The sequence below is a fragment of the Ips typographus genome, linkage group LG5 (genome assembly GCF_016097725.1).
Source record: "Ips typographus isolate SLU linkage group LG5, UJ_Ityp_2.0, whole genome shotgun sequence".
Classification (NCBI taxonomy): domain Eukaryota; kingdom Metazoa; phylum Arthropoda; class Insecta; order Coleoptera; family Curculionidae; genus Ips; species Ips typographus.
Window position 1 is genome coordinate 5,729,277 of NC_138426.1, and position 12,265 is coordinate 5,741,541.

The following is a 12,265-nucleotide window of genomic DNA, read 5'->3' on the forward strand; positions in this document are numbered from 1 at the left end:
ATGTTATCTTGTCTTGAAGAATACCGGAATCATTGTTTTTCTTTTTCGTCTTCCTGTCTTGTCCGTCAACTGCCGAGCCGGTTGACTTTTGACAGCTCAGTTGTTTTGCGTCAAGCGGTGTTGCCAAAGCACCACATTACTTCTGACACACAAGCGAATTCACCAATTGTCAAGAGAACATAGAAGACTTATTACTCCTATTTTACTGATAGAAAATACAATTTTGACAGAAAATTGTTTGTTTTAAATGGATGAAGCTCCTCTTCATTCTACAAGGGTTATTACAGATTTCTTGTGCAGACAGATGATCACATGATCCCTTCCCTAATGATTTATTTCTCAAAAAGTCAAAAATGTACACACAAAAGGTTCAATAACACTATAGTTATTTAGGTTATTCTACGAAAAAAAAACAAAATATTTATCAACACACAGGTTGTATTGATAATTACGAATTTATAGAGACATTTTAATATAAAATACTCGCAATAAAATATATTTTACACTTATATGATTATGTGTCTAAAATAATATTAAATATACATACAACAGTCAGTTTTACATTTATTTGTAATAAGTACTTTTAAAAACAAAAACAGTTATTCGAATAAACTCGTTACAACCTTTTTAGTTCTACCACAAACCGACTTAATCTTCTTAATCTCTTATCTTATAAACAGTTACAATGTTTTGTATTATCCATACTCAATTAATAATTTTAAGGTAAAAAATCTTGTTTTTCGACTACTGACTTTGAAAGTACCTCATGTACGCTTCCATTTCAAAGCAGAAAGTGGTTATTCGCCGCACGTGCGCAGAAAGTGAATCATTTTCTGTCCTAGAGCGTTTTCGCTTTCTACTAACAATCTACTCACTAACTTTTTCGGCATTTCCATAACAACGCTTGACATACCGGTTTGAAATAAAGCCATTCCGTCAAAGTGATTTATCGGTGACAATGAATTCGAGCTACGAAAATGATGTGAATTGTCCTTCTACTCCACCCCACAGCAGTCGTCGAAAAAATATCGTCTATATTTCGAGCCGAAAGTACTTTTGCCGCTTTTACATTTTTACAATATCTACTTTCCGTTCTTAATATAGAATATACTATTTTATAGCTGCCAATTGTAAAGATAATTTTCTATAAAAAAAAAAATAATGGAATTGCTCTCGGAGAGTATGAATAAAATTTAATTTTCAAATTATATAGGGGTTTCAGGTTTTCAAACACAAACTTAAATCGCGTATTCTACATCTAAAAATTCGTTTAGCCTAAATTTTTTTTTAGTGAGCCACTGATGTTTTTTTCTTAAAATTCAAAATATTTATTCGATTTGGAAACTTGTTGTGTCATTAGTTTCTTTCATATCTGTATCCGTTTACAAGTAAATTGCACTTCCACTATTTTCATAAACGACATACCAATTTCATTGGGATTGGTAGAGAAATTGGGGTGTTTTTTCTGATAAATTTGCAATTTTCTCGGAAACTACAACAGGTACGAAAAAAATTATGTAAATAAAGAAGCTAAAAAGTTTTTAGATTAAACAAGGAATATTATCTTTAAAAAAAAATAATTGGCGCACCGGAAAAAAGTATGTGGAAGGAGAACCCTTTCTCCGCCTAAACTCCAAAAAATACCGCCCTTAGAGTTTTCCAAAAAGTTGATTTATCCAATGATGTAGAGCATGATAATACTCATATAGTTCAAATTTGAGATAAAGTAAGCAATATTTGCCTGGTTAAAGTGAAATAAAAAAAATTCTATTTTTTTTTTCGAAAATTTGCTAGGTACCCCCTTGATAAATTGAAAAAAAAAACAGTTTTTGTTTTTTTTACAGCAAAACCGTACGTTTCATAAGAAAATTGCATGATAAAAGTTGCGTCCAAGTTTGTTTTTCGAGATATTTTCTAAAAAAGAAACTTTAAAAAAGAAATGTATGCATTAAAACGGGCTATTACGTCTTATGTTTCAATATTACATAGCTGGTAATTTTATAAAAAGCTGAAAAGGAAAGTTAAAATTTGCCGGGCACGGTCTCCCTGTGACGTAGTAAGAGACATTTCAATTTTGTAACGTACGTGGTAGTCTAAAGTCAGGACGCGAATTTCTCATTCTACAAGTATCGGTCTTTCTGGTAAAAAATATCTTATTGGGACAGCGGTTACTATTGTTTGAACACGATTAAACGGCATTTTTCCCTCAAAAGATAACTTCCTAAACACGAAAAGTATCAAATAAACATAAAACGTAACCTACAATTTCAGTTCGAGAAGTCTGGTAGTTTGAGGTTAGTTTGTTTACGTAGTACATCCCATCATACATTTTTTGTATTGTGTTTGTGCTGAAATAAAGCCATCAATGTTTTTAATTAATAGAGTAAAATAACACGTTTTCCTTGTATTCTTTATGTTTTTTGTAGTTTGTAGTGTGTAAAACAAAAACAAATAACCCTACATAGCGTTGATAGTGTCCTTAAAATTCTTTTCGGACTTTTTCATTTCGGACATTTTCATCAATAACTTGAATGCTTTTGATGTCGAGAAGTGGGAAAAGTGAGTGAAAAATTCGGAAAAACAAAAAGAAGAACAACGACGACAGAAGGAAAAACAAATAGAACAAGAACGACGACAAACAGAAAACCATGATGAATAAGAACGACGACAGAAAGAGGAACAAAAGAAAGAAAAACGCGAAAACAAAGAAATGCCCTGAAAATTTGGACAGATAGACACTAAATTTGAACAAATTGTATCAAGATCGAAGTCATGCGCAAGGAAATTATGAGTATTCGCGAAGAACTGAAGAAACCAGTCGAGATATCTCTGGCAAAAGTTAAACCAAATGAAACATTGGCACCTTATACCAAAGTCTGACGGGAAATCTTGTGGGATTTGTACAGAAAGCAGTTAGAGATTGCTGCTCTGGCTAATGGGTGGACTGAAAATCAAAAAGCCACCAAGTGGGTGCTGGCACTGCAAGGTAAAGGTCTAGAAATTCTCTAGAACATCCCGGAGAGTAAACAAGGAGATTACTACTCCATTACATATGTGCTGGAGCTAAGGTATGGGACCAAACACTTGACGCCGGTGTACCAAAGTCACCTAAAGAGTAGGACCAATCAGAAACGGAAAAGGAACCTCTCCTACAAAAAGTATACTGTGCAGGACGGCAAACTTTCGGAAGATCAGTGTCAAGCGGGAGACGTAGTTGTTATGGAATTAATTATAAGGAAGTTAGACAAACTTTTTGAATGTTTTGTGACAAGCAAAAATGCTACTAAGATCTAAATCTGTAGTGGATATGATAATGCGTTTCTAAGGAGGACATAATAAAAGGGCAGCGCTCAGACTATGATTTGACGGTAATCAGAAGATGGTTGAAGAAAGATTTGGAACCGGATTGGCCAAATATTTCCAGACGTGGACCAACAGTAAAAAGATACTGGCTGAAATGTCAAATCACTCAAAAATGGGAAAGTTCAGACGGAAAACGCCTTGTTTACCAAACCGTAGTGCCAAATTTCTGCAAAGAGAAGAGAGTGTGCTGCGAGAACTATATGAAGGTCGTGGATGAGGACACATTGGAGTAAACCAGACTTTGGCTAAAATAAGAGATCAATTTTACTGGATTAACTTTATAAAGTTCGTTGAGGAATGGTGTGACATGAACTTGAGAAAGTTAAGTTTAAACTATCCAACGACCGGATGAAGGTGAGACTGGACCACAGACCAGCTGGTGGCAATTATAAGGAAGCTGATGATGTGTGGTTTTGTATCAACCAAGAGAGCAAAGATAGGATAGCAACGACCCTGCGAAGGACCATACTGAAGAGTGTAAAATCTAAACCGAAGGTAGTTGTGGAGAGACTAAGTCCATACGGAGGAAGAAATCCGCCATCTTGCAGTACACGTAAAGATACTTAAGTGAATTTCAATTTAGTTTGTCAGACAAGTCTCCACCTCTTCCTTCTTATCGAGAAAAGTTCTTTAGACGAATCTTTGCTTTCTTAAGTTTAGAGCCTCCTCGACGGTTGACGTTTGATTAAATTTGATATTAGACATACGTTCATGCGTTCCATCCCACTCAACTCACTATAAACAGAAGAGAGATAGGGTACATGTCCTTTTCTACGTCACAGATATAGGGTGTACCAAATAAGTATGGTTTTTACTGACGTTTTTTTCGAAGTAAAATATTGCGTTTTGAAAAGGTAGGTGTTAAATAGTTTTCTGCATAGTTCTAATTACCGCAAAAAACATTTTTATGGATTTCAACCTCCTTATGATACAAAAAAATAAATAAAATAACTCATTTTTGTCCGCCAAAACTGGAACGGGGAGGTTGAAGAAAATAATTCCGTCCTTGGTGTCCTCCATTTACTGTTACCATTGTGCGTTTACGAGGTACACAACTCTCTTTTTTCGTATGCATTTGGTTGTTGACTGTTAATTCTGCAAAAAAAAATTAAACTAGAATTAACAGCTTTAAAACCGATAGAGTACAGTCTAAGTGCGTGTTAAGAAGAGAGATAGGGTACATGTCCTTTTCTACGTCACAGATATAGGGTGTACCAAATAAGTATGGTTTTTACTGACGTTTTTTTCGAAGTAAAATATTGCGTTTTGAAAAGGTAGGTGTTAAATAGTTTTCTGCATAGTTCTAATTACCGCAAAAAACATTTTTATGGATTTCAACCTCCTTATGATACAAAAAAATAAATAAAATAACTCATTTTTGTCCGCCAAAACTGGAACGGGGAGGTTGAAGAAAATAATTCCGTCCTTGGTGTCCTCCATTTACTGTTACCATTGTGCGTTTACGAGGTACACAACTCTCTTTTTTCGTATGCATTTGGTTGTTGACTGTTAATTCTGCAAAAAAAAATTAAACTAGAATTAACAGCTTTAAAACCGATAGAGTACAGTCTAAGTGCGTGTTAATTAAGCTTCTAAGCGTTATTAGAAGATTCGTTAGCCCTGTATATCCAAAATACCTGCACGCTGCTGCATGCAGCATCTACAAAGCGTTTTTTCACCCAGTAACAGCGTTCTCTAAGCTCTTAGCGATGGGCTACTCAGATTTACAGGAATCGTCACTGGTTTCCCTTTGTGGTCAAGCGCCATGATAACATCTTTAACGGTGAAATCTTCAGGGGGCGAATCTTCGCTTTGTTCGAACAACGGCTGATGCACCAACGATTCTTTGCGTTGAACCAGCAAAGGTGGTGGATTCAGACTGTTAGCGACGATCCCAGGATATTTTGCTGAGGCACTCAGAGGCTCAGTACTGAGCAACGGGTGTCCGCTGTCTGATTCTCGACGCCGATTGGTCAGAAACGCGTCTTTTGCTTTAATGTGCGACATACGTCTGTTGTCTTCCAGGTCTTCCGCGCCCACTAGTGTCCATTCGGTGTTCCTGCACGTGCGTAGAACATCAAACATGCAACAACATGCATTAATTAGATTGTATAGAGGGTGTCTGTGATTTTTATAGTTTTTATTCACGGGACGCACTGTATGAGTGACTGATATGATTTTAATTGTTAATAATCTTTGTAGAGATGTTGGAACAAGTAGTGATGAAGTACTAAACTTAACTGCAATGGCTAATTGCTAGAAAACCTCATCTCTACAGCTGATGTCGTGTTAAATAAATGTCCCCAGGCAATTATCATAATTGAATTATTTGATGAATCCCGTAGATAAGCACATGACATTTATAAGGTTTTTCTTTGTTTTTGTTTAAAGCATTAAATTGGAGCTGCACGTGCCTAAACTTAAATAATCAACTAAAATAACTCTACTTTACTCACGAAGATGGGACACCCTGTAAAGCTTTTTTACACAATGACTGTAAATTATAAAAATATCTCTGGGCTGGATAAAGTTGGAACCACGACAAATGGCGGTAACGTCAATCTTCTTTACTGACCTGCGTAAATTTCAATATGGCTGCGTACACGATGACTCATCCGCCAACAGTTCTGGCTTTATACAGGGTAATTCAAATTTGAAAATTGTCAGGATTGGGATATTGGAAATAAAAAGTATAAATTGGAGCCAAGTTGAGCAATTTAAAGCTGAACCAAATGCCGTTTATGGTTTGTAGCTATATAGAAAACTGCAAATTTGATACAAAACTGTCAAAAATGCCTTAATTTCAAAGTAAATGACAAAATGGTGGGAGTTACGGCAAACGTCAGAATTAGTTAAAATGGCCACCCTGACACGTCTAAATTCAATATGGGGGCGGTCAGTATGGTAGGCCAAGAAAAAGCTTTATTTGCAAAAAATGTTGGTGCCTTTTTCCAAAAAATCGCCATTGACTTGATTGAAGCATTGAGTAAAGACATATTTTATGATCGTAGGTAGCTAATGAATGAAGCTATCACGTGACGTTGAGCGGGCACTCCTAAGTTGCTCCATTTAGCCGCTAGAGGGCGTCAAACTTGATTGAATTTTTTCGGACATTCTTCTAATCTCAAAAACCGTTTTAGTTGGCAGTGTTAAGTTATACAGTGTGTCCCGCTTTTCATGAGTACAACTTGATATCACAGTTAATAATAATCTTTAAATTATGGTGGTGATTCCATGTAAGAGAAATGAAGTATTTGGCATAGTAAACAGTTTTATTTAACATCGGCGTGCGATGTTGGGGGGATAAAAAAAGGTTGATTTTTCGGGAAAAAAAAAATATTAGGCCCAATTTTAGTTAACTTTTTCTACGATATTTAGAATCAGCATCCCCAAAAACTCAATATTTTTAAAATCTCAAAAGCTGATTTTAGCATTAACAAAATTCAGTCCACAATGGGCCTATCCCACATATCATAAATTTTTGTTTTAATGACTGGAATCGAAAGAATAGGATCAAAACACTAATTTTTCATATTCTTGAAGAAAAAATTATGGTCGTAAATGTTCCTACATTAGTTTGAATTTGTCCATTAAATTTAAAAGATCTGTTTTGGCGCGCATGTGACGTACGTAATTCTGGGCGATTTTATTGGCTGTTGCACGCCATCTGTTTCACTTCTTGTCATTGATTGGTTGATAGTGTAGTACGTCACCGACCACGGGCGTTTTAAACATGAGATTAATGCAGTTTTTATCATCAGACGTGTGTGTGTATGTTTGGAGTGACCTTGAATGTTCTGAGACAAACCGCAAGTTTTTAGCGGTGAGGTGAGACTTGAGGCAGTTGAGACAGAAAGTGTGCTGGCACGGCAACATTCTAGGATGGGACAACCTCTCCAAACAAATACCGCATTGGAGGAGTTCCTCCAAGGCGGGAAAAGAGTCTCTGCAACTACTCTATTAGGGACTCAATCACAATCAACTGATTACTCACCTTTGTCTAGTGTTATTCTCGCTGGGGGTGGCACCTACCGCTGATCCGGTCCTGTTGATTTTCAACCTCAAATTGGCGGTTTTCTTAAACCGCCCCTCTTTAACTATTTTTTCTTCGTGAAGCCCTGTTGAGGCATTTTTTCGTAACACGTCGCTCATGTTGTTTCAATTCGCACTGAATTGCCATTGACGTTTTTTGATTGATTAAATACAAATATGATTGATGTATCTAATCTAAGAAGCGATTAACCTGTTTGTGTTTTCAAGTGTTTTTATGAATATATCTCTGATTGATTGGCAAATAGAAATTTTTTTATAAACTCCTATTTGGTGGTTGCTTTGAACAAATGTGATAATGACGTAATTTGACAGTCAAATGATGGTTAAGTCAAATTACGTCATTGTGACTGTCTAAGCTGACGTGACATTGACATTTTTCTCTGATTTATTAGTTAAGAGATTATTTCTGCGTACAGACCTAATACAGTGCGTTTTTTTTAACGCGCAACATAGGATTTCACGTGTTAAATTTTTAAGCCCGTGTCAGACCATGTTGTTTTGGAACTACAAGTATAAAACTTGACGGGTGGCTGTTTCGTACCCTGAAGCTTAAGTAAGTTTACCAATTCGGCCTAAAAAGTGATTAAAAACTTGCAAAAAATCATCTTTTTTCGAAAAGATTTTATCTTTCTATACTCCCTGTATGTATGATAGGTGCTTGTTGTTTTTGATACTGGCACGGCAGGTAGCAGGTAAAATTTGGCGTAGAAAGTAAAACAAGTTGATCATTAACTTTGTATCAAGAAAGTTAAGAACAAAAGAAGTATTTTTATAAGTGAATTGTTCAAAGTGACCTCCGTTTGAAGCCAAACAGTATTCTAAACAATCATAAAATGCCCTTTTGACGTTCAAAAGATGTCAGGTCTTGATGCAGTCCAAATATGTCACTCTACCTGCTACCCGCCCTGCCAGTATCAAAAACAACAATGCATACAGGGAGTATGAAACGATAAAATCTTTTGGAAAAAAATGATTTTTTGCCAGTTTTTAATTACTTTTTAGACCAAATTGGTTAACTTACTTAAGCTTCAGGGTACTAAAGACACACCCGTCAAGTTTTAGACCTGTAGTTCCAAAATAACATGGTCTAACAGGGGCTTAAAAATTTAACACGTAAAATCCTATGTTGCGCGTTAAAAAAAACGCACTGTATAAGCTTCTACACGTTTTCCTGGAGTACGACCCTGTTGTTTTGTCAACTATACCAATTAATTTTTTGAAAAAAAACATGTTTTTCACTTGCTCTTATCAGTGTTATATTTAAGATTATAAACAAAATCTGGTGTGTTTGCAATTTGGAACTTAATAAAGATGACTACAGGTCAGTAGTGCCAAAAATGGAATTTTGTACTCACTCTGCATAAAATTTGACGACCTAAATCAACTTATTTATAATCAACATTTGATGACCTTCCCCAGTATCATTTTGGTTGAAACTTTGCTGGTGTAAACATGGCTTTAACTACCATTTTAGTCCTCCTTGTTGTGCTACCTTTCTTGGTTTATGGTTATTTAAAATGGCACTATTCTTACTGGACTCGGAGGGGGGTGGTGCAACTTGAACCCGAGTTTTTCTACGGGGATTTACGGTAAGTTTACCCCTTCTCCCCCTGCAATTTTTGTGTACACACCCTTTGTAGTGACGTATTGACAGGCAAAGCCTCACTAGGAGAAACTTTCAAGGACTTTTACAACATATTTAAGTCTAAAGGTGTTAAATTTGGTGGGGTTTACTGGGCTTTCAACCCTGTAGTAGTCCTTTTAGATTTGAAATTAATTAAACAAATTATGGTGAAAGATTTCGCCTACTTTACTGATCGAGGTAAGCTGTAAAACTAGTTTTAGGCGAAGTTTTAACTTATTAACCATCATCAGGAGCCTACCATCACGAAAAAGACCCACTGACCATGAATTTGTTCCGTATGGAAGGGGAGGCGTGGAAAACGCTCCGAAACAAACTGAGCCCCACGTTTACCTCCAGCCGCATGAAGACGATGTTTGAAACCGTCTACGAAAAAGCTGAGATGCTCCGGGAGGTGGTGAACGGTCACCAGGAGGCGGTGATCAACGTCACCGATATCTGCGGTCGGTATACCACCGACGTGATTGGGTCCTGCGCTTTTGGCGTTGAATGTGACTCTCTGCGAGACCCGAACTGTACTTTTAGGTGAATTAACCTGCTAACGAAAGTCACGTGTGTAATAATAATAACTTTGCTGAAATCAGGCAACAATGTAAAAAAATCAATCGACCGATGCCGTTAAATCAGTTCCTGGAGCACAACTTCCCTAGGAAACTTTTAGGCTACACCGGTTTCCGGAGCTGCCCGGACGTAGAGGACTTCTTCAGGAAGCTGGTGTTCGACATCATCACCTACAGACAGCAAAACCACATCTACAGGTTTGCGTTACAACCATATTAACCCACATTAAAAAACTAACATCAACCATCAGGAAGGATTTCATGCATTTACTGCTGCAGCTAGGCAATCGCGGTGTAATCACCGATGATGGCAATTTGAGCGAAACGAGCAAAAAAGGCTTATTGACAGACGACGAAATATTGGCTCAATGTTTCATTATATTCATCGGGGGTTTCGACACTTCGGCAGCCACCTTGGGCTTTGCCATGTTTGAGCTGGCTAAGCAACCAGACATACAAGAAAAAGTCAGACAGGAGATATTTGACGTTATGGCAAATCACAACGGAACCATGACCTACGATGGTTTGAAACAGTTGGAGTATATGGAAAAAGTTATTTACGGTTAGATTTACGTTAATTTTAGTGATGAGACAGTAAAAAGTAGACATTTTAGAAACTTTACGGAAGTACCCAGTTGTTCCGGCACTGCCAAGGGTATGCACCAAAACATACACAATCCCAAACAGTGACGTTATTCTGGAACGAGGTACCACCTCTCAAAAACCATAAACATTTTTAATTAACGAGATACTGTTTACATTAGGAACTTCAGTGCAGATTCCAATCAGAGGAATCCAAATGGATGCCGAGTACTTTCCAGATCCAGAAAAGTTCGACCCAGAACGATTCAACAAGGAGGCGATCGCTAAAAGACCGGAATTTGCGCATTTTCCTTTTGGTGAAGGCCCTCGCATTTGTATTGGGGCTCGATTCGCCATGATGCAGGTCAAGACAGGCCTGGTGGCTCTATTAAGTCGCGCCCACTACTCACCTACATTCGACACACTCGAAAAACTTACCTTTAAACCCAGCATGATTTTGTTACACTCTAGTAGCGATATTAATTTGAAAATTCAGAAATTGAATTATAAGAAATAAATTATATCGATGTGACGGTCAAATGAAATACACTTATTAGTCGCTGCGTCTGCCCATCCCTATTTTAACTTCAATCTGACTGGGGTCAAGATGCGTCTCTCTTTATTACACACAAAAGACAGAGAGCGCCATATACTCAGCCAGTATACTGTCACGCACACTACTGTGACAGTGACAGTTGTTTGTTTTTGGCCGCCATATCTAAAAGGACGCGCGTTATTGTTCTTTTTCGGACAAAACCCTTTCTTTTTGTTATACAAATCGCGTCCGTTAGTGTTTAAACAGATTTAAAATGTCCAGCGAGTGTTTGGTGATAATTCGACCGGTCTACCAAAATGTAGATACACTGAAACTTTGGTGTAGTATTGTGCCTTCCTTCAGATCCTTCCAGGGAGGAAATGTTGCTAAATTCATTTTCCAGCCACTCAGGTGAGTGTTAGAGTGCTTTATACAAGGTGCTAGACAAATTCTTGCCCAGTAGCTTTTACCACACTTTGTAAATGGATGGAAATATGACAACGTTGAAGGTAGTGTGTTTTGTATGAACTGGTTGTCACTTGAGAACACTTTTTTTTTAGTCCTCTTTAAACTTTAAGGCCTTTTTTTCTATTTAGACTTAATATTTTTGAAAACAAAAAAATACGGGTGTAATATTTTCAGTCCGTCTTTGTAGTTATGAATTAAAAAAAAATTGTGGGACAGGCCCAATTTATTTTGATTTGTTATAGCTAAATTACAATTTAGGTTATTTATTACAGTTAGGTTATAAGGATTTAAAATATGGACAAAGGGGTTTTTTAGGATGCTGATTCTAAATCTGGTAGAAAAAGTTAAGAAAAATTGACCCTAATCTGTTTTTTACGAAAAATCAATCCCTTTTACCCCCATGGTGTTTACTATACCAAATACTAAATTTTTGTGACATACAATTACCATTATAGAGATATCAGGGGTTTTCATAAAATGCGGGACACACTGTATATGCACCGGTTGACTTGAGAAATTTTTAAAACGGCATCTGATTCAGATTTAAATTGAGCAAACTTAGCCCCAATTTAAACTTTCTCGTATCTCTTATATTTTCCGAGATTCCAATGATGAGGGTCGAATTTGAAAAACCCTGTATATACGAGCATTTTTCTTCTCATAAACTGTTTTGTTTAGATCTTCATATTATTGCGTTTGCGAATGAACTGTTACTACTATACTATCTAATGAACAATGTTATAATGACTTGAAATCAGCATTTTTCTTCAAAAAGCATGTCTGAACACCTACCCTTACTAACTTCTCAAATATTATACCTAACTAAGCCTGAAACTTACCTTAAACTTTCAGTTCTAGACTTTGGGGAGCCGTCTTTTCTGCTGCTCGACCTTAGTTGGTTGTTCCCTAACGACTTTTTTGTTTTCCACGTTTCAAAGTGGTGTTTTAAGGTGTTTTGAACTTCCATGTTCAGGAAACAGTAGAATAAAGCCACCATAAAACCCTGTAAACAAAAAAAAACCAACGATAAGCATAGAAACACTTTAATCTTAATCATATTGT

At 36.7% G+C, this 12,265-nt stretch overlaps 3 protein-coding genes across 9 annotated transcripts in view; 1 reads left to right on the forward strand and 2 right to left on the reverse strand.

Annotated features, from left to right (window-relative positions):
• Window positions 1–420: 420 nt before the first annotated feature.
• LOC145729666 (diuretic hormone receptor-like) overlaps window positions 421–12,265 on the reverse strand; it is a 190,365-nt gene continuing 178,520 nt past the window's right edge. For 4 of the 7 annotated variants that reach the window (XR_014178436.1, XR_014178435.1, XR_014178434.1 and 1 more), the window contains 3 exons: window positions 12,043–12,206; window positions 5,001–5,422; window positions 421–4,878 (listed from right to left, as the gene is read on the reverse strand). Coding sequence is in view for 3 of the 7 variants with exons in the window: in XM_081980521.1 (XP_081836647.1) it covers window positions 4,873–4,878; window positions 5,092–5,422; window positions 12,043–12,206 (501 nt within the window). In the remaining 4 variants the exon portion in view is untranslated. The remainder of the gene's footprint in view (window positions 4,879–5,000; window positions 5,423–12,042; window positions 12,207–12,265) is intronic. The other 3 variants (XM_081980522.1, XM_081980523.1, XM_081980521.1) reach the window with 2 other exon arrangements.
• On the reverse strand, window positions 6,709–7,565 carry LOC145729670 (E3 ubiquitin-protein ligase NHLRC1-like). Its single transcript, XM_081980526.1, has 2 exons — window positions 7,358–7,565; window positions 6,709–7,309 (listed from the first exon to the last, which is right to left on the reverse strand). The coding sequence occupies exons 1-2, from the start codon at window positions 7,513–7,515 to the stop codon at window positions 7,036–7,038; spliced, it is 432 nt and encodes a 143-aa protein (XP_081836652.1). The 5' UTR covers window positions 7,516–7,565; the 3' UTR covers window positions 6,709–7,035.
• Window positions 8,705–10,745, forward strand: LOC145729667 (putative cytochrome P450 6a13). The gene is made up of 7 exons (XM_081980524.1): window positions 8,705–9,005; window positions 9,057–9,238; window positions 9,292–9,583; window positions 9,643–9,816; window positions 9,870–10,180; window positions 10,233–10,325; window positions 10,383–10,745. The coding sequence occupies exons 1-7, from the start codon at window positions 8,869–8,871 to the stop codon at window positions 10,715–10,717; spliced, it is 1,524 nt and encodes a 507-aa protein (XP_081836650.1). The 5' UTR covers window positions 8,705–8,868; the 3' UTR covers window positions 10,718–10,745.

Bases quoted from the DNA above. Each gene is read 5' to 3' on its own strand.
- LOC145729670 (XM_081980526.1), bottom strand. From the start codon at position 7,515: ATGAGCGACGTGTTACGAAAAAATGCCTCAACAGGGCTTCACGAAGAA. The intron at 7,310-7,357 runs GTGAGTAATCAG...GAGTAGTTGCAG, and splicing joins GAGAATAACACTAGACAAAG to AGACTCTTTTCCCGCCTTGG.
- LOC145729667 (XM_081980524.1), top strand. From the start codon at position 8,869: ATGGCTTTAACTACCATTTTAGTCCTCCTTGTTGTGCTACCTTTCTTG. The intron at 9,239-9,291 runs GTAAGCTGTAAA...AACCATCATCAG, and splicing joins CGCCTACTTTACTGATCGAG to GAGCCTACCATCACGAAAAA. The intron at 9,817-9,869 runs GTTTGCGTTACA...ATCAACCATCAG, and splicing joins CAGCAAAACCACATCTACAG to GAAGGATTTCATGCATTTAC.